General features: G+C 50.6%; 1 protein-coding gene across 1 annotated transcript in view; it reads left to right on the forward strand.

The window, feature by feature from the left end:
- The first annotated feature begins 13,744 nt into the window (after nucleotides 1–13,744).
- Nucleotides 13,745–26,099, forward strand: part of PIK3R5 (phosphoinositide-3-kinase regulatory subunit 5) — a 32,160-nt gene continuing 19,805 nt past the window's right edge. Inside the window, exons 1-3 of the mRNA XM_013953178.2 lie at nucleotides 13,745–13,841; nucleotides 23,850–23,950; nucleotides 25,497–25,565. Coding sequence (XP_013808632.2) covers nucleotides 13,745–13,841; nucleotides 23,850–23,950; nucleotides 25,497–25,565 — 267 coding nt within the window. The remainder of the gene's footprint in view (nucleotides 13,842–23,849; nucleotides 23,951–25,496; nucleotides 25,566–26,099) is intronic.

The raw sequence follows: 26,099 nt of genomic DNA on the forward strand, positions 1-26,099 counted from the left end.
GGACTGTTTGTTCTTTCTGCAGCTCTCTAATAAAACAGGATGTCCTGTCAGAGGGACTCTGCGCAGACCCGCGCACAGCATAGTGTGGGTTGGGGTCTGGCATAGTGCCCCCACGTGAGGGTGCTCCCAGAGTCGGCTTTGCTGAGCAGGCTTACAGAGATGCTGCATGCGGAGGTCGGAATGGGGGAAGAAGTGATGGGAAGGGAAATGTTTGAGGCTGGCCCTGATACCATGAGGCAGCTGAAGGGATCGCTCACGTTGCAGGATGGAAGTGGGGGATATGCAAGGTTGAAACCAAGGTCAAAGTCTTTCGAGCCCAACAGCCAGGCAGGGACCATGTGGAGGGGATGCATGGAGAATTTACTGCGATGGGGCCACCAAGAGTTTTCGGGGCCTGGGCCCTGGTTTGCTTAAAATACAGCTTCTCGTAGGCTGGCCCCTCCTCAGCAAGCTGCAGGACGTGTATTTGCGAGCTGCAGCTGGAGCGTAACTCGGTCCCATCTGCGCTTGTGGCTTGGGGCTGGCAAGGCTTGTTCTTTCAGTAACAGAGAGTTATCGCTCTTGCAGGGTGCGGTCAGTTTTGTCCCTGTGCTAGGCCTGCCTAAAAAGGGCTCTAAGCTCTGCTCTGGGCTCAGAGCCCTCCTGGTGAGGGTCCTGCAGCTGGTCCTGCTCAGCTGGTCCTGCTCAGGGACACCAGCACTGTGATGGGAAGCCAAGGGAAGCAAGGGTGAGCCTGCTGCATCAGCACCCTTGCATCTTTGCAGTCTTTGCTGGTGGCATCTTTGTGATAAAGCCATCGTTTCTAGCATTCTCATGCTTGAGATGTGGGGAAGACTCTGGCAAATGGGACCGCAGGAGGGTTTGGATGTCCCATCAGCAGCATGCCCTGCGTCAGCTCCAGTGGCAGCCTCAGAGTTAGCTTTTGAAATATGGGTGCACTGGGATGGCAGTCTGTAAGTTGAATTCGTCTGACTAGGTGCTGATGTCAAATCCCCAGAACATTTGAACTGACCTTGCAGTATGGAGAGAGCTGGTGGCCAGCACTGCTTCATGCGGGGAAACGTGTCCCTGCTGAAAGCCCTGACTTCCGTGAATCACTCGTGCCCAAGGGTGTGCCTTTATAACAGGGGCTCTGGAGCAGAGCAGCCGTTGAGCTGTTAATCTGTGCTCCAATTCATCTTAAAAACAAATGGTGTGGGGGTAGTTTAATCTGATCATGGTTTGCTTTGGGGCTGAAGCCTCTGTTCTTCAGTTAGATAAGAAAATCGACAGCATGACATGCTTGTCTGGTTCTTATTTCAAAGCAATCCCGTGTCATTCAGGCCAGGTATTGCCATTACAATACAATTTTTAGAACAAAGAAAGAAAACAGAGACCAAACTAAAAACAGGAACTATTAGATAAACAATACTATGGTGCCTCTGGTGCTTAGCCAAGTTTCTTCCTGCTCTGAAACATCTGGTGAGTTAGCGGCAAGGCTCTGGGGATTTGCTGGGCTTGCAGAGCCCGTCTCTCCTGGTCTGCCCTTCCCGGCAGGGAAGCCAGCTGGTAAATGATTGAAAAGCTTTTCTACTCATTAAAAAAAGAAATCACCAGGGTGTGAGCTGAGTGCCCGGCTCTCCCTCCCGCACCCTGGAGAGGGAGGATTGGTCCAGCCGGGACACCCAGCTTTGCACCACTCTGGCACGGGCAAGACATTTCCATGCTAATGCCTCGCCCTGGCTCCGAGGGAGGCCATGAGCCGCTGGGAGCGTCCGTAGGGAGCGAAGGAAAGGGGGAGGAATCGAGCCACAAGCCTCTGCGAGCTCTCTAGGAACGGCAGCACGCTCATCGCTCGGGGTTTGCCCCGTGCTGGAGTGGCAGCGGTTTAACAGCTGCTTCGGGGACGGCTGGTGCACCGGAGGTGGGTGAAGCCGCAGGGAAGCATTCTTGGTGGTGGGGCCGTACCTGCCCAGGCACCAGATCCTCCACCCGGTGTCATCTGAACACCGGTATGAGGCTGGTCCTCGGGAGAGCTGGCTGGGGCTTACTCATTGCAACGTGAACCCAAACACTGGTGTGCAGAGGAAAAAGGTCTCATTTGATCAGAAATGAGAGGTTTCATTTTTCTGGCTTAGTTTTACTTTTTGAATTGCAGTCAGATGAATGCAAAGGCTGTTTCGAAATGACTGGTTGAATGGTTTCATTCTGAGTCCTCAAGACCCTCCTGTTCACCATGTCTACTCCTCATGCTCCCTCGGAGCAGAAACATTTTGCTGAAATCCAGTCAAATTCACTGAGGAATTTGCTCACTGCGAATCAGTTTCTCTATTTTTTTTTCTTTTTTGCTAAATTTCTTGCTGCCCTAGTGCTGCTCCTAATGTGGTCTAACTTTTTGCTTTTGTTAAACCCAGGTGCTTCTGAAAGCTTGATCCTAAAGCAGCATCTCCAGGGATCATCAAGGCTGGTCCTAGGGTCACCCCAAGCACTGGCCTGCAGGCGGGACACCACGACACTGCATCCCTGGCAGCCGGTACCCATCAGCAGGAGTCCAGAATGGACTCCGGGCTCTGAGCCAGCCTGCGCTTGCTGCATGCTCAGAAATCACCTTGCTGGTGCTGGCCCTGGGCATGAGAAGCTTAGCTCAGCCACAGGAGGCAGGCCTTGAATTTGACCCTAAACATCCATGCCCCTGTGCTCTGTGGGGCTCAACTGCTGCCGAAGGCAAACACTGTCCCGGCTGCCAGTGTGGGAGTGAGGTTTGCAGCTGGAAGGAGTAGGAATTCGCCTGGGCTGCATTTTGACACCTCCGGCTCGGTGGGAAAGAGTCATCCAGGCTCCCTTTGTAGTGGAGGGGAGAGAGAGGTGCTTGGGGTATGATTCATCTTGATTTAAGGTACGTGCTTAAAGTAGGTCACCTGAATTGCTCTTTCTCTCGGCTGCCTGGCTGGGCTGGCACGTATGGGCTTGCTTTCAGCTGGCTGATGGCAAGCGGTGAAAATCCCGCTCTGGATGCTGAGAAATGAGTCCAACCCTTTATCAGCTCAAGGGTAGCAGATCCCAGGGCAAAAGACAGCAAACAGGCATGAGAACGTGCAGTATTAAGCCCCTGTTGCACGTGGAGCTTCCATCTCTGAGTCTCTGAAAAAACAAATGGTGATGATTTGAGGTTGCTATTTGGTTGCGCCTCTTGATTTTGTTGTTTTGGAGCTCACAGCCTCTTCATCCCATAAGCCTCAGCCTTAAGCTCCAGCTGCTAATACAAGTGATCTTGGGGATGGAATTTGGGAAATCATGCTAAATAATTCCCATTTGTAGCAATGTGAAAGCCTTGGATGGAGGCATTTATGCAGAGTTGACGCATCTTAGGCATTTCTCAACTTCCTGTTGGCTTTTGCTCCTGATCCCCTTAGCTGTGGCTACTTAGTGATGGCTAAACAGAGCAAAGCTGTACTAGAGGGAGCTGGGGGAATAAGCAACTTGTGATTAGCACACTGAAAATGGCCAATAATGTGGGATCTAGAGCCCATAAACCAGTCACCTGGCTTCACAGGAGGCTCAAAATTTTTGTCCCCAGCCACTCTGGGAGTGTCTCCTCCATCTCCTCTTGATGCTGAGAAGCATCACTTGCACAGTGGTGTTGTGGCATTCTTTTAGGCCAGCATGCTTGGGTAACCTGCTTTCCACAACCACGGCAGTCGTGCTTTCTATGCGCGGGGAGTGGCTAGGCGTTGTATTTATTTTTTGGTGTTGCAGTTCTGGGCTACGTGATGTTGAGGTCTGCTGGCTCTGATGTCACGTGTGCGTGTGAAGCTTCGTCGTGGTTATGCATCCCCTTCTCCTTTTCTCCCCCTCCCCCAGGTCTTGCTTTTGTGTTGTGGTAATCCACACGGCTTCATAGCTTGCTGCATTTACGTCTCCAGTGTGTTTGCTCTTCCCTGAGAGCAAAGCACTGGTGTGGTGTGCAGTACAGGCCTGGGAAAGCCATGCTGAGCAATAAAAAGTCAGTCTTGTCCTATGCTGTGGCGAGGTTCCTGTCTGGACCCGTAATTCCTCCCCATCCTTGGCTCCCTTGCCTGCAGCTTAGCCTAGCAGCATGGCCCTGGGGCCCAGGGGTGCTTCATGGTTCCAGGTTTTAGTTGTTGCATTTCAGCTTAGATGCTTTCTTGGTGGGTCTGATACTGCTTACTACAGGAAGATGGCAGGGGCAGTTTTCCTTCTTTCCATTTCCCCTAGAAATATTTTTCTTACCCCCAATGGTGCTGATGCTCTGTGCCTTTGTTGCACTACCATTTCTGAGCTCCGTTCTAGGCTTGGGAACCTTTTGCCTCTGACCAGAGATGTTTCCTTTTGATGTGTATTGGTGTGTGGTGTTCATCATCCTCATCAGCAGCCCAACAGGAAGAGAAGCAGCAGAAATAACTGTACAGACATGCAATTGTTAGGTGAGACTTAGCTTCCAAAGCATCTTAATAGTCTGCTGCTTATGGATACCTCTGTGTGCCCTGGGCGTGGACTACATTATGGCCACCACTCTGCCTTCTCACTTTCCATGTGTGAACGTGTATTGTGAATTCATTTTGACTTCTTTCTGCAAAGGAGCATTCTCTGATCTGAGTTCACGGCTAAGGCTCATCCAGTCCAGCTCTGCATAGCTACAAGTTGGATGTCTGCACTGGAGCTAATCACCTTGTGTTTAGTGGAGAGGAACAGGCACAGCCCAGCAGGACACAACTGAACATCTTAGATGCCTCTTGACATGAGCTGAACTTTCTCAGGACAACCAGGTAACTAGTTCACAAAGAGGTGTCTGAATTTAGCTGTCTGCAGTTTGGTGAGATGAATCATACCTCACGTTTCGGCTTTCTTGGGCTGTGTTGAGCCCCTCTTCCTCCACTGTTGCAAAGAGCTGTACCTGCTGCCTGTCTTCTACGGATGTGCTTTGTCCAGCGTGGGGCTGCCCAGCCACCTGCCAGGGAACTGGCAGCCTTACCTGGGCATAAAACCTGGGTGCTGCTTTGCCCCATTTGCGCGAACTTCTGTAGATGCAGTTCAATTAAAAGGACTCCGAAACCGCTTTTGTACGTTAGGTGCTTTCCCTGCTCTGTGGTGGGAGTCTCTCATTCAGCCAGGTTCTCAGACATGGTGAGAACAAGGGGTGAGCTCTAAGTCTTAGTAAGCTTTCCAGTTCTCACCATTTCTGGTATAAACGAGTCTTTGCAGTTCAGCAGCATAACAAAATTGCCCTCCTGCTCAAGGAGGACTCAACTCCCACAGTGCTCTGTGCTGCTGTACCCTGAAGATCTTTATATCAAGGGAGCTGCGAGGCTGGCACCTCTCTCCTTCACAAAGAGGATTTTACCAGTAATAAGTCATATCTTCCTTACTTACTGTTAGCATGGTAGGGATTACCTGCTCCATTTCTGTGGTGGAGTAACACCCCTTAGCATGGTTATTCCAGAAGCATGTTTTCTCCTTGTATTACAGGTTTTACTTTCCTCTTTGAGATGAATTCACTGTCTAAACCCCTGTCTTCCATTTCACTTCCAAATGCTGCAGTTTGCTCAGAATCTCGTTTTATGTGAAAATCCCACACCAATTTTAAAGCTGTCAGTTCACATAATGGTTTGTTGCTTATCTATTACGTTCAATCTTTATCCAGCTATCCCAGAGTTGCGGACTAATTGCTGTGAAAAACTTCCTTCCAGAGCTGCTGGAGAAATTTGTTGCTTCAGATGCTGTTGGGATCTCCCAGCAGGCAGTCCCATCCTTCCCAGCAGAGACGTATCTCTGTAGCAGTTCTTGGACACCTTGAATGTGGAGTTGCCAGTGATAGGTGGGACCGCTCATTCCTGGCTGTAGTTTCAGGCATAAATGTGATCACTGGACCACCCAGGTGCCCCATGTGTCCAGGAGGTGTTTCCTGTGCTACCTTTTCAGCCCAATGCCCCACTGACCGTTCAGCAGTTTTGGTCTTATGAAAAACTAGCTTGGTCCCGATGTCTTTATCCCCAGTGTACCACTTGATGCCTTTCTGTCTGAACCCTCTGCCCTCCCTCCTTGGCATGCATTGCTTCCTGCAGATTTGTATTGTGGATTCTCACCACTGAATCCCTGAATCTGCGTTGCTTCTTGGAGCTGTTTCTGCTCCAGTTTCTTCACTGGTGGTTCCTTCGCCCTGATGGCAGCAAGCATTCACAGCTTTGACTCCAGGTGCATTTGGTCACCCCTTAGCCTGCCTTTTCTGCCTCTTGCTGGGTGGTCCTGTCCTGCTGCCCTTTCCTGACAGTCTGTGTGCTTTGCTTACCCCTAAATTCTGCTCTGAGTGTGCCTTGCTCAGAGACCTGTCCCTAAGATGTTTATGTTCCTCCTTGGAGTAGAGTGTGAAGGAGGTGGCTGCATGCCCTAACGCTTCTTCTGTGTCCCTTGACAAACTAGATGGTAAGAGTTGGTGGAGCTGGGTTTGGCAAGACAGCATTATAGTTTAGTTTCTGCTTCAGCCTTCTTTCGTGTCCTGAGAAAAGTTGCTTAATTTTTTGCCTCCTCTTCCTTTCCTCTCTCCCCACCCCAAGAAAAGGAGGGGGATAATGGTACTACTTTTCCCGATGGTTTTATTTTGCCTGTTGGTAGGCTTTTGCTATGTGTAAATACAGCAGGCAGCATTGTGAGGACCTTGCTGTGATTCATGCCTGTAATCTGCCCTGTTCCAAGTAATTTGGCTCCTTGTTTTATAAAGGAGGACAGGGAGCAGTCCTTGGGGTGCTCCAGCCCAGCTACCATTTGCTACTTAAGAAATGAAAATTAATGACAGGCTTTTCAGTCCTAAACCACACAAGCCTGTACCACTATCCTGCTGTGGTGGCTGTGATGATCTCAGCAAGCCAAAGTGGCATGGGTGGGTGAGGACATGTACAGGTGGATTTGTGGAGCTATGGGTACTGATGCCTAAGCAGATTCCTCTTGCATTTGCTCTCCGCAGCCTCTTTGGTGGTTAGTTTCCATTGGTTCTTCTGTGCCCAGGATTCAGTAATGGCTTGATCTGGGACTTGCCAGTCAGTTTTTGAAAAGACCTGTGTCACTTCTCTGCTGCCTGATTCTTTGTTGATTTGGAGAGTGAAGGCTCGCTGGAGCTCGGGTTTTGTGGTCTGAGGAGTGAAGGTCACTCATGGTCCCCCCATGGCCTGGTGTGTTCCATCTCCTCAGGCTGCTTGGAGGCCTTGGGGCAAGAGCAGCTTTCGTCCTTGCTCAGCAGGACAGGAACCTATGGCCCTATAAGGAAATATCACGGTGCTTGGGTGTTTGGATGGTATGCTTTCCTTTGCGAGCACCCTGAAAGGATGTTTGTCAAACCAGTTGCCTCCTGGATCTTTTGATACGCTGCCTTTGTGTGGTTTGAACGATCATCTTATCACCTTCATCTCGCTGTTCTTTGATGCGCAGCACTTACTTGAGAGGTAAACAGACAGTGACTGAAGTTTGAATCTTAAAAATTGCAGGTTCCTCCCCTCTCTGCCCCGATTTCTACAAAGGCTTCCTCCAGCTGCTCCCTCTCTTGGCTCCGAGTTTCTATCTTTGGCTCCCATGCAGGGTGTAGAGGAGGCAGTAAAATCTTGCAAGACAGGGAGGGTTAAAACCAAGATTTCTTCTGTAATCTAAGAATAACAGATACTTTCATTGGAGCAGCAGCATGCAGGTGTCATGCGTGTGCTCTGCTCTACTGTGCTGCACAACCACATATCCAGTTCCCTTGCTGCAGTGGGGACGTGTCTCCGATAGCACTAGTGCTGCCTTGTTCCCCACTCCCCCATTTGGGCGGAAATGCAGAAGGCAGAAAGTTGAAATGTTGTTTGAAGGAGATGATGACCTTGCTGGGGTCCCTGCTGATGTGCTTGTATGAGAATCTTCCCTGGGGAAAAAACAACAACAACAACAAAAAACCCAAGACAACAACAACAACAACCCCACTAGCTAGAATCAGATTGCTATAATTTCAAATTAAGTGGTTCTCCTTCCATTCTAGCATCAGCCCAGGCTCCTTTTTATTTAGTCACATCTAGCTTCTTGCCGTCTTGTCCCTGGTGCCCTAAGCTCTACTACGACTGTGAGCCAAGCACTGAGCCAGATCCTCCTGCTGTCCTGCGAGTGAGCATCTCTGCAAGGCAGCCCGTGTTTCTCACTGACTGCATCTGCCAGCAAACTTGGGCAGCATGTTTCCGAACCAATCCCCTGGGCTAGGGGGCTTGTTTTTCCTCTCCTGTTTCCTGCCTCGGATGCTCAGCCAGCAGCCTAAGAACAATTGGGGCAGGAAAGGGCGTTATCCTGCCGCAAAGGTACCCAGGGGCTTTCTCCAGCCCAGGCGAAGCGATGCTGTGCCTCCCTGCTGCAGGGTACCCCTCTGGGGGAGGCAGAGGACTATCAGCCAAGTCCCTTCCATCCCATGAATGTCTCGAGGAGGTGCTGCTGGAATTTACTACTGTGGAAGGGGAAATCTCAGTTTATGACATGGCCGCCTGGTTTTCCTCCCGTGAGGGAGGTGGATTTGAGCAGAGCAGGATGCCAGGGGCAGTGCCATCCTGGGACATCATGCTAGAGCCAGCTGGAGTGGGTGGGCAGGGAATTGCCCTGCCTCTCAGACCGGAGGCAGCTGGCTTCCCTGCAGAGGGTGGTCTAATTCCCTTCATGGCTTCGCTTGGGAACACCAGCATCATGTTTGATCTTGGAGCTCTCTTTCTCTGTTCCCATCCAATGGTGGTGTCTTGGGCTCCACCACAATAGGAGGAGATTGGAGAGGTCCTTTGGATGTTGGTGTTAGGACTCTTGTGGGCCTCAATACAAGAAAAGTGCCTCTCCTTGCAGTAAAGCCCTTGTGTGACCCTGGATTCATGATCCCCATGTGCCCTGGCCTGACCACGTGATAACTGCTAATGGCCGAAGTCATCTCCCCAACTTGACTGCTGTGTGCACAGGGGGACCCTCTTGTTGTAGGGCAGCTTCATCCTGGAGGTATGAAGGACTTGTGGGGTTCTTCTTTCCTCTGACACTGAGCAGGAGAAAAGTCATGAAAGGAAAAGGTCCCAGAGCAATGAAGGTGAGTGGGGGAACTGCGGTCTGCCCTAGCTGAGCAGAAAACCCCTGCCATGGAGCTGTGGCACCCTGAGAGTGCACCACAGGCTCAGGTTTCACAGGCCAGCAGAAAAATACAGTCATCTTGTTTGGTTTTCTTTTTTTTTCTTTTTTTTCATATTCTTTGTAAACTTTGAGCTTTTGGCAAACCTTCTGCGTCAAAGTGGGACAAATGAAAATCTAAAAATGATGATCATCAGATTTTCCCTTTTCACCAATGGATAGATACATGTTTTCATATTTGATGTTTTTTAGTAGGAAAAATGTAACTTTTCTGTCCACCTTTTTAACTGTGACAAATAGTGATGAATGAAGAAAAACTAAGTGATCTCGATTGGAAACCCTCCAAAGATTTTTGCACCCATTGAAGGTGCCCTGAAAACTTCACAAATATTCTAAGAACCTTTCTAAACTACATTTTGGTGCACTCTGCCCTTTCTCGCTGATTTTATTTTGAATTAATCAAACTTGTCTCTTTTTAGTAAATTCTCAAGCAACTTTGGGGTATCCGGGCCTTGTGGGGGTCAGCTTCAACTCTGCTGCATGCCTCTGACATTGCTAAGTGTCAGTCATGTGCCAAAAACAAGGCAAAACAGGGGAAAACCTTGGGGCAAGTTGTTTTTAATAATCCCCTGTTCCAAAGAAAACCGTGGAGCTTAAATTTTGTCCCCGCTGCGGCTGAGAGTGCTGCAACATTACCAAAGTGATGTAATGCTAACTAGAACAAGCCTTGTTTTCTGCCTGCCTTGTCCTGTAGCTGTTTGCGAGCAGATCGTCTTCCTAGTTGTGGTTCCCAGCTTCCCGGTTCCCCTCTCGGTCTCTGTCAGTTCCTCTTGCTGCCTCCGTCAGGGCGGTTCGCGGATGCACCCCGCTGACAGTGGCGGCCGTCCTGCGTGGGAGACGGAGCAGAAGGGATTTGCTGTGACGGGCGATGGTAGGTGTCTGGGCTGATCGGCTACCTCTGTGGACCGGAGCGATGCGAGGTAGTGGGGAGCCTGTCTAGGTGAGATCTTGCCATCTTCTTTCAGAAGTCCAGTCCTTTTCGACTGTCCTGAGACTGCAGATGGCAGGAGGATGGCATGGAGGGTAAGGAACATGCCTGGAGAGCTGAAGGCTTGCCTTCTGCTCCCACTCTGCCACAAGTCACTGTGGCACAGCAGGAAAATCACTTGACTTTTCTGATTGTTGGCTTCCTTGCCTCTTAAACGGCAAGCCTGTGGCTTGCACAGTGCTCAGAGGCTGCTTTTGAGGTGCAAAGTTACTGAAGGTGAGAAGCTGATGTCCTTGTAGAGGGAGAATGTTCGGGGCTTGGAGTCCTGCAGGTGGTTTTGTAGGGCTGGGATCCAATGCACCGGTGATGTGTTGTGGGATAAAGCATTTCTGTCTGCTGAGCTCAACTCCTACCACGACTACGCAGGGCAGGAGAGGCGGTGGAGCTGAGCCACGCTTTTCCATGTGCAAATATGCTTTCTAAAGAGAGATAGTTAGCACCTTGTTCAAGGGTGGTGTTCTGTCCTTGCCAGACGATGTTCCTCAAAACTGTTGTGTTGTCCCCTCCCTTCCTGCCTCCTAGGAGCAATATCTCTAGAGGCTTCATATGCGGGTTGAACAGGTATGTGTGCACCACATCACACTGCCCGCAGAGCTGCTGTCAGGAAACTTGTGACAACCTGATGTTGGAAGGTCAGTCGGTCGGTCTGTCTGTCTGTCTCTCTCCCCTCCACTGTTTTCTCTTAATTCATCCCTCAAAACCCTTTTTTTCTTCCCTTGTTCTTGTACTGGCTCCCAAGAACGTACTTGACACGTGGGGAGAAGGCAGGGAAACCCTCATCTTTTGTAACACGTTGTTCTGCTTGGAAATGCGCAAAGCGGCCGTGAGCCTTGGTGATGAGGACATCCCAGAAGGGTGCTGGGGCATGACTGCTCTCAGCATTCGCTCCGGTACTGTTGTGAAATGTCACTGCAGGCAGTTTACCGCGCAATGTCTGCGTGGTACCTTCCGCCTGCACCAAATACCTTGCACAGGCGTATTCACAAACCAGCCTGCAGTTTTGCCAAAGGAGCTCTTGATTTAGCAGCTCTGTTACTGGGAGCCTGGTTGGAGAGAGATGAAGAGGAGTCAGTTTTTTTTTTTCCAGAGATGCTCGGCACTTAAACACCCTCATAAGATTGCTGCTTTGCAACACTTTAAAAACCTTGACCTCAGCTCTTGGTTTTCTCTAGGGCTCTTGGGATATTTAACAGAGCTATTTGGAAAGTCTGATTACGTCCTCCAGAACTGTCCCCTGCCTTGTTATTTCATACAGTGTGGGTGGGAAGGAAGGGAGAGTTTGGGGAAAAAACAGTGGAAGAGATTGAAAAGTTTCTGCTAGGTTTGGTGGACAAACTGAGTCCCCTCGCGTGAAAGATGCTTCAACAAACACCGCCTTGGGTGAAAAAGTTCAGATCTATGTGCGATTCGTGTAAGGAAAATAACAGACGAAGAATCTGTGTTTTGTGGTTTGAAAGTTATGATATTATGTCTGTGATGCTTTGCCCTTAAGTCTCCTGCCTGTTCTCTTTTGGGATACTAGAGGCATCAGGGAAGGGGTCTCTGGGCTGGCGTGGTACCCGTTCGGAGCTCGCAGCACGCAAGGTGGGAGCATGGTCTCCTCTGATGACCGAGCCGTGCTCTAAAACATGCTGACATGCAAGGAGGTGTATTTCTGTGAGCTGTGTGTTGTAAAGGGTGCTTATGAGTCATGCTGGGCTCTTAGTCACTGCTTTCCTCTTGCCACAAGTCATGACTAAGATGCTGATGTACAGATTCTCCGCTCATTCAGTCCTGCGCACCTCGGCAGAGCCCTTCTCGGGCGCTCCTTGTCCAGGCTCTGCGGATGTATAAAACTTTCGGCAAAAACTGGAGTTACAGGCTGGGGCAGTAGGAAACTAGTAGCAGGAGTCCATGAGCCTCCTCAGGGTGAAGGAGAGAGCTTGCTCTTGGCAGGTCAGTGTTTCCTTATTGTGGGTTTGCGTTTCTACTTGTTTGGAACCATTTGTGTTTTTTCTTGAGTGTCAGAAGGGCCATGCAGCAGGGCTGGATGTGGCTCGCCGAGCTCCTTCGGCTTTCAGGGAACCCCAGAATCCAGACACGGCTTTACAGAGCCATCCCAGGGAATTGACAGGAATGAAGTGCCAACAGAGGTGGCTGTGCTGAAAAGCCTCCTCCCATGCTGCAAAGGCAACAGGGCGGCTGGGGACAGCAGGGACCTGGTGGAGACTCTGCTGAGATAACAGCAGCTTTTGCTTCTGCTGGAATGGAGGTGGGGAGCCGTGATGGCCCAGCTGTCACTGAGTACACAGAGAATCAATCCTTACCTGGATAAGCAGAGAATCAAGTATTTTGGGGGAGCTTTGGGAACAGTCTGAGCAGGAGCGTGTGGCATGGGTAAAGGAATGTGCTGGCCTGGATGAAAACAAAGGCTCCCTTGGCTGATGTTTTTTCTGGTGTATGCAGGTTTTATTTCTTTTTCCTGTATCTTTTTTTGTGTATTTGTGTTGCTTCTAACCAAGAAGCAAAGAGTCTGTAAGAGAGACTCTTCCCTGTGTGTTGGGAGAGAAGAGGTGTGTGCCAATGTCCGTGTGGATGGCCGGTGCTGATCTTGCAAGGAAGAAAGAAATCTCTTTCTGCTGGGCATCTTCTCGATTGCTCACAGAAGGGGCAAGTGCGCGACTGCTGCTGTACTGAAACGTTCTGGGCAAGTTGGTTTTATTTTCAGCGCCTCGGGCTGGTACTTTTGAATGGAGTGGGATAAAATCTTCCTCACAGTCCTGTCAGCCCAAGGCTTAGGTTTGTACCCTGAGTGCTGGAGAAGAGGTGAGACACACAGAGAGCTGGATTGTGAAAAGTGTGCAGCCAGGCATGCAATCTGCTGTTTCACAACATCCTCTGGTGTTTGGGCTGACAACACGCTCAGCCTGGTCCCCCCAGTATTTTCCTGCATTGCCAGAGGGGCACCTGGACCTTTTCTTCATGTTGGCTGCACAGCAACAAAGTGACAGTGACGGAGGCAGTGCGCACAGCTCTCCCGGCTGGTCCTGCTGTTGTACGGCTAGCACTTGGGGTTTGCGACCACCACCGGTGGACACCAGAGCCGTCAAAAATGATCTCTGCATAATGCAGACAGTAGGAGCTTGGGGTCTTCTGTCTCTTCTCCCATCCAAACCCATTGCAAAGTGTTGCAGTTCTAATCTCTTGCGGTGTTATCTTCGATGAACACTAACCCGAGATTACCTCCTTGCCACAAACACGTGAGCGAGACTCGCTCGATCCCGCTGGCGGAAACTGTGAGAATGCAGACATGCATGTGGCAGGTCGGGAGGGAGGTTGCAAGCCCTTTGACCTCCCTGGACATCGAGTCATGAACGTGTGCACCTCCTTTTCTTTGCCATGGTTGGGAGCAGAGTGGAAGATGACAGCTACCACAGGGGGACACATTGTTGGGTTTGCGGTTGGAAAGGGTGCCAGGAGTCAGTAACAGGGGCATCACCCGGACCATCTTGTCTGCACTAAGAAAGTGTTTCAGTGCTTTATTCCTTGCTTTTAACTAAAGGCCTGGTAAGCTAACTTTCTTCCTTCTCTCTTTTTAGGAGATGAATTAAAATGCAGCACACCACGTGCACGGAGGACAGGATCTATCATGCACTGGAAAGATGTCTACATGGGCTTAGCAGAGATGCTGTCTCCAGCAGATGGGCTGGTAGGTGACCTGATGGCCCCAAACCAGCCTCACTTCCCTGACAGCCTTGATGAGGCCATGCTCTTCTGTTCTTCTGTCTCTGTTTGCATGATTTGTCCTCCTGTTACCAATCTATCTGAGCACTTGGTTAGGAGCGACCTGCTGGGATTACTGGGGGCTTGGAAGCCTTTTTTCCCTTCCAAGGTTCGAAGTTAGAGGTTGCATCCAGCCCAGTCCATCTTCCTGTGCTTCTCATTGCAGTGGGAAGATGTACCAAGATGCTGAACAATTTGTGTTAGCTCTTGCATAGAGAAAGACCTGGCAGAGAAGTTGTGCATCCTGCCAGTCATCCCTGCATAAGCTGGAAAGAGGAGGAGTCTTTTTTCACCATGAGGAAAGGCTTTTTTGTTTAACCAGCCAGCCTTGCCTTGCTTTGATACAAGTATATCTCAAAACCTATGGGCATATCTCTGCTGTATTGTCAGAAACAAGTGTTATATCTGTCTTATTTAAATCTAGCTCAGATACCATGTTGGCCATAAGGACCTGAGCCATGTTCAGAGGGCTGTGGGGGGATTCAGGATGGTGGTGGTGAGGGCAAGGCAGCAATGCACAGTAGAAGTCATTATCAAATGTGACATTTTCCCAGCTCTTTCTCGCACTAGCACTTTTACGCTGCAATTAAAGCACTTCCTAGTCTTGTGGATAAAAGAAATGAAATTAATTTGGGGGGCTCTCAAATCCAGGCTTCTTATTGTCTGTACAGCTCTTTTTTGAACCCCCTCTGCTTTTCCATTTACCTGTATATCATGAAAGAGCTGCAAATGGTATCCTGCCTGCTGCTGTATACTGGAGTAATCTCTGCCTGTGCTCATTTTCTCATACCCACAGGAGTGGTGCCAACTCTCCATGCTGTAGCTTCACTCTGGGAACTTAGTTCCTGCTGTTATCACCCAGGACTCCTGGGTCCTTTTGGTCTCCCCACACTGTGGGAAGCAACCCCTGAAATGTGAGCTACAGTCATTGATCCTGGAAGCGCGACCTTGCTTTTGGCACTGTTAAAACGCACATTCAAAGGCGTCCACCTTGCCAAGCAATTCACTGTGCTGTGTAACTCGCCTCTTCCTGTAATTATAATTAATCAATTTCTGTGTCACTCACAAACTTCACCCTCATGTAATCCCAGGCCCTCAGTGTTGTTTGTTCTGGGGCAGCCTTTAGAAAATGACTTCTTCATAATTTGTCCAGCTCATTAGCAAAGGTAAGACCTTGTGGGGCTGAGATTAGCTGGTGGTGGCCTCTGTCAGAAACAGCCTGATGATTCCCCGTTCCAAATGATTTTCCGCTATCTATCAGCCTGCTGGCTTTCGGTCCACTTCACGTAGGCTTTGCGGGTTTGGCCAAGTGACCTGGCGTTCCTGGGAGAATCTCAGACATTTTTCACATCAAAAAGTTCCCTTTCATTAACCACATTTTTGTTCTTGCCAAAAATCTGCAGTGTGACCAACAAGCCCTGGTTTCTGTAGTTGTTGGTGGATGCAATGTTAATAACTGTGCTGTCCCCCTGCCTGAGGGTGCCTTTTCTGGACAGCCCCTGGGGCAGGCTTTCTCGGCCAATTCTTTTAGTGTTCTTGGATGTGGGTTATCTCGTCCTGCTGACTCTTAAAATGTTTGCTTTGAAGAGCTGCTGTTTCACATCCTACTCAGTTGCAATTGGAATAGGAAATACTTTGTTATTGCAATAACATATGATTTGGGAAGAAAGAGGATGATGCAGATATCTATGTACACCCCCTAAAAAGGTGTCCTATTTCTTTTCAAAAACAGAGCAGAAATGTTTTAAATTTTCTGCCTTTCCTGTGTTACAAGTGACGATTTTATCCTTGTCTTGTATCAGATCTAGGCTGTTATTTAAGGCAAGTCTCTGTTCCTCATATATTTAATGAATCTTTCCATCTTGTTCTTAACTGTGCAGTAGCCTTCTCCTTTCTACTTATATCACTTTTATTTCCCGATTTGTTTGCTCTCCCCTCCTTTTCACCATTTCCAAACAGTAAAATAATGCACTCCGGACTGCAGCTTTTTGGGTTGGAACCTCACTAGAATTTTGTTCTTTTCTGAATGATTTAATGCTTTATTTTTACACAATAATTTTACAGGAGGTTGCTCCAGAGTGGCTGAGTAATCACTTCCGATATGTCATCTTCTCCCCACAAAAATACGGGACTGAATAGCTAAGGTTTGTGAAGTTAGCAAGGAGAAAAAAATGACAGGGCTCTGGCTGTCACAGCTTTGCACCCTGAGCCTGCCCGTGGTGGGGTCTGTGGGCTAAATAGCACCAACCCAAAGCTGGCCGAAGAAAATCTTTCCTGAACTGTTTGATTTATTGGAGGAACCGAATTAAAATTAATTGCATCTGACTCACCAAAACAAACAAACAAACAAAAAAACCCAAAAAACCCAACCCTCTGTGATAGGCAAGTGATGGAAAAGGATGTGTCCTTTTCCTTGTAGAGGCCTCAAAGAGCTGCTTATTTGCCTTCCTCTGCGTTGCTGGAGAAATGATAATAAAATCAGAGTGTGCTAAAGGGAGAAAAATAACTTTATTGCTTGCTGGTTGAGCAAGGGGCTCACTGGTGAGCAGTGAAACTGCGTTTTGTGGAGGAGAGTGCCTGGCCGAGGTCAGGCTGCCGCTGGCACGGGGATGCTGTCCTGGGGAATCGGAGGTGCAGAAAGAGCTGGGGGATCGTGGCGGACTGGGAGCTGATGGGGAGCAGGGATGTGCGTAAGCAGCAGCGTGTTGAGCAGAGATGGGGAGGTGCTGTCGTACCTCCAGGGTGGGGTGCGAGCCGGGAAGGAGGAAGGATGCTGGCAGCTCAGAGACGAGCTGGAGACCAGGAAGAGGGTTTGATGCTGCGTGCAGGGTGTTCGGCTTGTTCAGCTCGGACTAAGGAAATGTACGGCACTGCTCGACTGCAGTCGGATAAATATCTGTATGGGGAACAAACAGAAGTCTGTATGGGGATCCTCCAGGTTAGTAACAAAGGAACAAAACGCAATGTCTGAAGTACTTCCAGCAATACCTGCAGAATTAAGGTGCGTTTGTTTCTACACCATGCAAACTTTAACTTTCAAACCCTTTGCCCCAGGCTTGCGATGGGTTTTCTCACTGAGATCCATCCTTGGAGATATTCAAAAGCTGTCCGGACATGGTCCTGGGCAACGTGCTCTAGGTGACCCTGTCTGAGCAGGGGGGTTGGACTAGATGATCTCCAGAGGAACCCTTCAACCTCAACCATTCTGTGATTGCTGCAATCCAGGCTGCTTTCCCCACGCTGTGCTGTGCCTCAGGGCTGACAGCCCGTCCTTTATGGGCGAAAGTCACGTAGTTTCCAAAAGCAACGTGCTTCGCCTGTGGCTGGTCTTGCTCCAAGAGCACTGGGATGCCGACGCGTACGTCCAGTCGTGTGATGGGGAGCTGCGTGCTTTTAGGTCTGGCGGACTGCAGTCGGTCTGGGAGCTGCTCCCCATCCTGGGGCCACTGACAGCTTTTCTTTGGATTAAAAAGAGTATCAGAAATGCTCGTCCTGGCACCCTGCAGACCTTGCAAATGAACCTTGGAGCAGGCAGAGGCTGGGCCCAGGGGTGTTAAGTGCCAAGGGTGGATGCAGCCCTAAAAGGTGCCAGGGTGCTGCGTGCAGGTGGCTCGGAGCTACCACTCGGGAAATGGGAGCTGCAGGTTTGACTCTGGAGTCCTACTGAAGACTCACTTGGGGTGCTCTACCTTACAACTAAACGGCTCTTTTCAGGGTATATTTTCCTGAGCTCAGTGCTTGATCCTGGAAAGCAATTCCTGTGTGTTTCCCATGGGGCCAAATTCCCCCTTTGGAGTGGGTCTGAGGGAGCCTTAGATTCACCCTGTTCCTTTAACTGGTGAGACTTTTGCAGTCCCTCTGGGAAGCCCCTTGGAGAAAATCACCTTCTTCTTACGGTCACGTAGTGGAAACGAAGGGACTGAGGCCTGGGGGAGGAAGGAAATGGAGACATTTCTTCATTTTCTTTTCACCCGCTTGGCCTGCGTCACCTCTGACAGCACTGGGAGCCGCTTGTGAGGATGCCCGGCTTGCAATCCACGGGTACAGGGAGATGGTGCATTTGTTATTTCTTTTTTGAGTTGACAGTTGCCCCCTGTAAAGAGCAACAAAGGGGAAATGTCAACCACAGCTGCCAAATTCAGGAAGGAGCTGCTCTGGGAGGAGAGAGCGTCTCGGTACAGTTCTCAGAAAAGAAATCTTCAAGCCTCATCCTTCCGAAGCCGCCCACGGGGCCCTTCGCCCCGCTGCCGCTCCGCTCGAGGCACCATGCCGTAATCTTGGTTGATGCCGATAGCAATCAAAGCGAAAACACCGAGCGTGCCGAAGCTCCTCTTCTGCGTGCGCGCCGGGCGCTTGCGGGCCGCTGTGCCAGCGCCCCAGTGCAGCCTTGCACGTGGGCTAGGACCATGCTCGGCGCTGCGCCGGGGTCCCTGCTCCAAGGTTTTGGGCTCCCAAAGGGAGATTTTTCTCCGGATCAGGTAGCGGAGGTGCATATTGGTGAACCCTATCTTGCACTGGGCTTTTTTCTTTTTTCTTTTCTTCCCCCTGCAAATAAAAAGCGCAGTGTCTTGTGCTGGGGTTTGTGCCGGAGGTATCCTGGTCTGGGCTTGTTCGGACAGTCAGGATAACCAGGGTTTTGTCCCGCTTCTGCTGCGGCTCCGTGTGTGCCAGCCCGACCTTCCCGTGGCCGGACCACAAGCTGCGAAGCGCTCCGGGCCGCCTGCGTTGCAGGCAGATCGATCTGACTCTTTCTTTGCATATGAAGAGAATGAGCAGCACTGGATCAAACCAGCTGAGCGGAGGGCGGGCTGGATGCGTGTGGTCTTTTAGTGGCTCGGCTGGTCCTGTTGGGAGGTCTCCGATGCCTCGTGTGACAGAGTTGTGCAGTTTGGGGGCTGCAGGGCAGGAGTCCTGGTTCCCGCCGCCTGTGCAAGGTGCATTTGTAAGAGCTGATCTCACCGCTTTCTGCACGCCCTGCAGGATCGGAGCTCACCCGTGATGAGCGTATCGGGACTCTTATTGCTTCGGTTTTGCAGCAGGGAAAGAGCAGGTCACTCCTCGCAGGCAGCTCTCGGATGGACTGCTTTCCTTTAAGATGTTAAATCAAGTGGTTTGCTTGTGTGATTTTACTTTCCGCTTCCCTCAGCTGAGAGGCACCTGCCTGAGCTATGCAAAACCTGCCTTCTAATAGCTTCAGATCAGTAAGGTGTGAAGAGGGTTTCCCCACCAACGCAGGACTTTCCAGCGCTCGCACGACTCGCTAGACAAACTGTCACGGAAAACAGGGCTCCTGCTGAGAGCGACGGGCGAGAGCACCCCTTTGCCGGCCGCGCTGCAGGGGCTCGGAGGAGACATCCAGGGGCATCCCGAGCTGCACGCGCATCCTGCTGCTCCAGGGCCTCCCTTGGGTCTCGCGGCGAGAAACGGTTTTGCAAGAATTAAAGAGTGAGTGCAAAGTCCAGGAGAGAGGTTGGCAGCGGTTCAAGCTCTCTGCGTGTCCGCGGCGCGTGTCCTTCGCTCGCTGGCCGCCTGCCGCGGGGAGGATGCCTGGCGCGGTCTGGTGGGGCTGGTTTCCTCTGCAGGCAGTGAGGGAGCGCGTGGGGTATTTCCAGAGGGCAATTCCACCCTCTGTAAAAACCTGTAAAAATCTTCATTGCCTTGGTGACTCGCTGAGATCAGGCACGTAAAAATTTAACATCTCGAGTCAAGGAAAACCACTGAGATGTGCCGTTGCCCTGTGCTAGTTTGACGTGATGAAAAACACTTGTGCCCGGCTGGCCCTGGTGTTTGTGGCCCGACCTGGCACGGTGGCACGATTCACCGTCGCAGCAAACCAGCAGCGGGACCCATCTGCTTGGGTGCCCTGAGGACAGGGAATGGATATGCAAATATAACTCTGGATCTGGTTTCTTGCCTGCCTGCAGTCTCTCCCTGGCCTGTTCTGGCCCTCAGGAATAAAACCGGTGCTGCTTTGCAGTTCATAAAAATCCCCTCCGGATGCCGCAGCGCCCACCATGTGCTTGGTGCACGGCGCAGCCCCCTGGGCGCCTGCCGGAGGACGGAGCAGGGCTTTGCCATGAAGCGGCTCCTTCCTGCTCTGGAGGAGCATCACGCTTGATGCCCAAATATCTTTATTATTCTGGCTGCAGGGAATATGGCTCCAGGGACTATTTCTGCTCACAGCACTGATAAAGCGGGTGCTCACCTGGGCCATGTGTGGAGGGAAGGCGCAGTGGTGAGGGAAGGCAGTTCCCACCGAGGTCTCCGTCCCCTGTCCTGGCTGATGCCCGATGGCGCCGGACACTTCGCTTTGCTCTGTGGTCTTTATATATAGTGTCCGGGGATTTCAGAGCCGTAATGTGTTGTGTTTGAGAGTGCTTTTAGCAAGGGCTCAGCTGTTTTTTGGCTCAAGTGGTGGGGCTGTGCCAAATTTAGGAGCTCAGACCCTTGCAGCTTTCTGCCTCGTGGAAGTGTTTGGGTTGTGGGTAATTCCCAGCTCCTTGACACGACCATGAGTTAAACTGAAATTCCTCTGATTACACTGATGTGTCACTCAAATATACCCTTGCCGCATCCTTGTGCTTGAGCTCTAGGTTCCTGTAGCAGACCCAGAAACGCCCCGCAAGATCTCAGGCCTGAATGATATTTGCAATACTTCCCCCGAGGCCTCCCCGTGTCCCTGCTACCTTCCCTTCTCCCCAGCCTGTTCGCTGCGGGTTTGCCCCAGCTGCTCGCTGGGGAAGGAGCCCAGCGCGCCTTCCTCCGTGCCGTTCGGTCCAGCACAACACAGTGAGCCGCTGCCGCAGTTTCCTCCTCTCTCACTAGAGCTGAGAGGAAGGAAAGAGCCTGCATCTCGCTGGGCTATTTGTGTTTGCGGTTACACTCGCGCAGGAAGCGGCGTTCTCCTCGTCTGGCGATGCACGGAGATGAAATCCAGCCCTGCCGCTCTTGCTAATCCTGCTCCGTACCACCAGACTTCTCCTTTTGCGCCGGCAAGGAGCCGGCGTGGCCCTGCTCGCTCCAGCTCCCACATACAACAGGGTTTGAAATAATCCGTGCTGACCCCGCGGGCGATGCAGGGTGAGTTGTCCAAGGCATCCCCGGCACTGCGATAGCCCAACCGCTGCCTGCCAAGTTCAGCAAAGTTCCCGGCAGCTCTGACTGCTTCTGCTGGGACAGTGATTTTCTTGAAAATCTCACAAATCCTGGGGCTTTCCCTGGAGGATGCCAAGCTCTAGGACAATATTAATTAACTTGAGCAATCTGCCAGAGCCAGAGTCCTCCGGAGTGGAGTCATGACTTTGTGCAATTACTCTGACTTAAGAGAGGAAAGTGGCTCAAAGGAAAACAGGAACATATTTGAATTGGCAAATCGCTGTTGCTGTGCCTTTGTAGACTAGGTATTGCAATATAAGGCCACGTCGAGAGCACTTTGGGTGTAAACAAACCCAGCAAGATGCAGGTCGTACTGTAGGCAAATTAAAAATTGCAACTGTAATTAATCTTGCTCATATACTTATGCTTGGCCATGAAGTTACAGGCTGTTGTCAGCAGTCCCCTGCCCAATTTGGTGGCTGCGGATGAGGCAGCTGGTAGATGTATCTGTGTGTGTTTGTGCAGAGGGAGGAACTGCTGTACGACGCTGTTTCTCTCTGGCCTCAGACCCAAACCGAGCGTATCGGAGCTCCTTGGAAACTTTCCAGCAGGATCTTTCTCCACTGGAAAATGTTGATTCATTGAAAGTAAAATGTTGCATGGCAGTGGGGGGGCTTTCCCGCGGGGGAAAGCTCCTGCCCTGTTTGCTCAACCATGAGCTAGGCATAAAGCTGTGGAAATAATAGTACGTGTCCTAATGAGTAAATGCTTGATCACGGAAGAGACAAATGAAGATTGTGTTTGTGACCTTAGCACTAGTATCGCCTGTCTTGTCATCGGCCTTCTTCCAAAGGCAGTTTGGGGCTGGCCAGGGAGGTGTTGCCAACTCGCAGTATTATTTTTCCCTTGTTAGCTCCAATGTTGCAGCCAGCATGCAAGGGCTGATGCATTTCTTACATTTCTGTGCCATTTAATAGAACGTATGAATTAAGCGTGACTGGATTTATATTTATTTTTCCTCTTTGATCATTAGTCCCACTTATCTGCAGCAAGAGATGCTCTGTTTCTCTTCTCTTTGCTTTGCATTGACTGAGCATGGAGGATCCCCGATGCTAGTGCCATCCGGATCATGCTGTGGGCTGAGCTGGCACTGTCGGCACTGAATCTGCTTGGTCTGATGATAAAATCCCTGGAGAGGACAAAAAGCAAAGGCTGTTCGCCGCGTGGTTACATTGAGGAGGGAAGCGTCCCCTCGTCTCGCTGGCTGAACAAATGCAGTCGATCCAGAGCTGAGGGATCCCGTTATCAAGATATGCTGTCTGCCATGGTCTTGGGGTCATTTCTGAGCGCAAGATCACACTCAAAATCCATCCACCCGTTTCTTTGTGGGAACCATTGGCTTTGCCACCACCAGGTTGAGGTGCCCTGAGACAGGACTGGGTGCAGGTGTGCATCACTGCAGGACAAGGAAAGAGTGAATGCATGTGGTGTTTTCTCATCCCCAAGCGCTTTTCTCCATGGGGCTGCGACCAGTGCCCAAGGCCCCAGAGAGGATGAGGCAGGTGGCTGCTCCGTTCCCAGCAGCTGTGTTACTCGGTCCTCCTCACTCTGCAGAGCTGGATCTGCCCCTGGAGTGGGTGGCCAGAGCTGAATAGAGGAGCTGTGGTGGCCTTTGCACTGATCCTTTCCTCTAAGCCCATCCAGGAAGCACTGGGGTGGAGGTGGCTCCAGACCAACTGCTGAGCCAAGAAAAGTGACGGCCTCGGGAAACACCTTGGGCTTTTGTCACTGGTTGTGTCCCAGCAGTGAGAAGCAGGTGCCTGGGGATGGAGGTGAAGCGGCTTTTGATCAACCTAGGTGAAGGATCCTCCATCCCTTTGCATGGCAACTCTCCTCTGTCTCTGCCTGCCTGTCTCTGTCTCTGCCCGTCTTATATATTTATATATATATATACATACACACACATATATGTGTGTGTGTGTATAAAGGGGTGTGTGTGTATATATATACACCTTTAATAACACTTTGGATGGGCTGAGGAGGTGGAATAAATGCTAGCAAGGCTTAATAAAAGTTCTTATGTGAGGTCTCGCTTCAATGACTTCTAGGAATAGTTTAGTGAATTGGTGACAATGTCTAGGTCATCTTGCTCCAACTTCTTTTGGTTTCTTGGTGACTGCATCTGCAGGAGGGAGCTGGCTTTGATGCTGAAGGATGGAAAGCAATTAGCTGGCAGCGTTGGGAGTGTGGCACCTCCTGAGCGTGGTTCTGGCAGCCCAGGACCCCTTTGCAGCCACATTCAAGGCCTGGGACTTGTTCGAGGTGCTGTGTGCAGGGAGTGGTGCATCTCCAGGGCAGGTCCAGGAGTTGTGATAACATCCATGGGGCATTTAAGCCAGGGTACAGCAGGTTAGGGGATTGAACCAGCAAGATTTCTGTGCTAAGACAGGTTTTTTTGTCTTCAGAAACTCCCACAAGGAACAAGGGCATGTTTAACCTAAGCCTGTGTTGTGTGCATCCCTCTGACCTCTGCTGTAGACACGCAGCAGCGTGGGGATTTTGGTGAATTAACCTCTCTCTGGGGGAGAGACTGAACCGAGCTACGTGTGTTCAGTTGTGTGAGTAACAGCAAGATGACACTCAGGCATAATGTGATGCTGCCGAGATAAAACCATCAGCAGAGATAAGATCCCTCCAGAATGAGGGCACATGTCTTCTTCATCCACAGTGACGCCACACAGGCGGCAAACGCCTTCACCTTGGCCCATTCGCATTGTGCGTCTCTCCTGTGAACCTCTTGAACCCGGGGTGAATCACAGCTGCTCTGTCTTCCTCTTAGCAGGGCTGTGCCTGAACTGCTGGAGCCTTCAGGAGCTGGTCAGCCGAGATGCAGGAAACTACCTCATCCTCATGGAGAAAATCCTCAGCAAAGCCAAAGAGGTGAGCCTGGGACCACCGGGGAGGAGGGGGGAGCCTGGCTTTGTCCTGGCTCGAAGGATGCTTTTCCACCTCACCGGTGTTTATTATGGATGCATGATGGATATATGTGCCCTTGGCTCTTTAGCTGCTGTTTTTCTACTGGTATCACCAAGGGCTGGGTAAGGCTGTGAGATCTGCCCCATCTAATGGAAATTTCATCAGCCCCCATCACTACCGGGTTTGAGATAGCGTCAGCTCCAGCCAGAGCAGCTTCCTATGTCCTGGCGCGTGGGGGCTGCAAGGGAAAACCTGAGCCGCTCTTTGAATTGCATCGCAGATCCTAGGGGAAGAGGTTTGGGTTCCCAACGCGCTGCTTGGGTCCTGGCCCCTGGGATGCTGGCCTTTGCGCAGCCTGTGTGGGGACCAAGCTCTCCCAGGAGGGCCGCTGCATGGATGGAGCTGGCCTTCCCACCACCTTCCTGGTGGTGGGAGTCGCTAGTCCAGAGCTGTGGCGCTGCTTGGCTTCCTGCAGAGAAGCTGTCGGTTGGGGACCGTGAGCGAGCTCTGCCCTGCCAAGCGCGGGTCAGCCTTGCAGCAATGGGCAGGTCAAACGAAGCAGGGAGGCGAAACACCAGTGGGGCCGACCACATTGGCCTGTCGTGATCCCATTGCATGATGGAAAAGCGCTATGCGGCCCAGTTAAGCAGGGTCACCTCAAGACACGGCTGGGAAGACCTCTGAGGAATCCCTTGATGTGGCAGGAAGCGCTGGCATTTCTCCCAAAGCCTCAGTGCTGGGATTCATGTGATTGGGTAAATGTTGCCTTTCATTTTTCATGGAAGAAAGGCGGTCTAGCCACCAGACTTCAGAGGAAGTCTGGAAAATATGGCAATCTGGGAGAAAGAACCAATACAAACTAATAAGACTATCACTCCCCCCCCCCCCACCCCTGTGATTTTTTTTTTCCTTTTTAATGGCTGGAATTGAGCTAGTCACGGACAACTTTTGGAGTGTATTGCACTTCGTGCTACACTCACAAATGAGGGGAGATAGTGTTTTCAAGCATGTTCTTGAGTCATCACTGTATTGCTCAGTGAAATATTTCTGCTGGCTCTTCACCAGTGAAGACTCTGGCAAAAATGCCTGATTTGCGCTGTGTTGCCTAGTTTTACAAGCTGCTTGCAGGGGCTGGGCTGCCAGCCTGCCTGACTTTGCCTCTCCAAACTGCCCCCTTTGAGTCACTTTCCTAAAATTTTGTGCAGCTCTGCAAAGATTGAAAGTGTCCGAGGGTTGGGTGCTTGGCTGCATGCAGCTTCCCAAGCGGAAAGGCAGAGAGGCAGTGTGCACTGACCTGCTTGTCCGGTTGGTGTGGATTATTGTGCTTTTGTGGTTATTTTCCCTTGGAGGTGAGTGCTTCCCATCGGATGAGGATAGGGATGTGATGGCACAGGGTTGGGCGCTTGGTGGCATTTTTGAGGAATCCCCCAGCACCTTGGAGAAAGCGTTTGGGTAACGCTCGAAGCAAGGAGCCCGGCTCATCCGTCTCCCCTTGGGCTATTTCCTACAGGTCCAGGAGAAGTGCGACTACAATCTTGTAACTCCACTGGCTCTGCTTTTCTACTATGCGGTCCTGTATGTAAGTCCTGAGGTTGCTGAATGTGGTTTGACTCGTGACTCCCCAGGAGGCATGGGAACTGGGGCCCTGTGGGAGCTGAGCAGGACTGTCACGTAAATCTGGGTGATTTTCATCTGAAAGATCACGATCTGCTTTGATCAATTCATCTCAAAAAAGATCCAGTACAGACCTACAGGGATCAAGACTAAGCAACTGTTGCACAAGCCGAGAGAGGTGGAAGAAAATGAGCTCCCATTTTTTAATCTTTGTGTTTAAAGACAGATCTATCAGAAAGAGTCAGACAATATTTCTGTGCAGAGAAGGCAAATTTTGCATTGTCCCTTACAACTGTGCAAAATATATAGGCAATTTTAATGAAAAGAAGGAGCAGATCTTTCACAGGAAATACTTTTTCTTATTATTATTATTAGCACAATGCATCATTATTCCAAGGAAATCATTGCTGCCAGATCTTGCAAAAGCACAGACTTTAATGGGATTCATCTTTGATTGTTTAAAAAAAAAAAAAAAAAAGAAAGAAAAATAATTGTATAT

Source organism: Apteryx mantelli, chromosome 19 (assembly GCF_036417845.1).
Source record: "Apteryx mantelli isolate bAptMan1 chromosome 19, bAptMan1.hap1, whole genome shotgun sequence".
Classification (NCBI taxonomy): Eukaryota; Metazoa; Chordata; class Aves; order Apterygiformes; family Apterygidae; genus Apteryx; species Apteryx mantelli.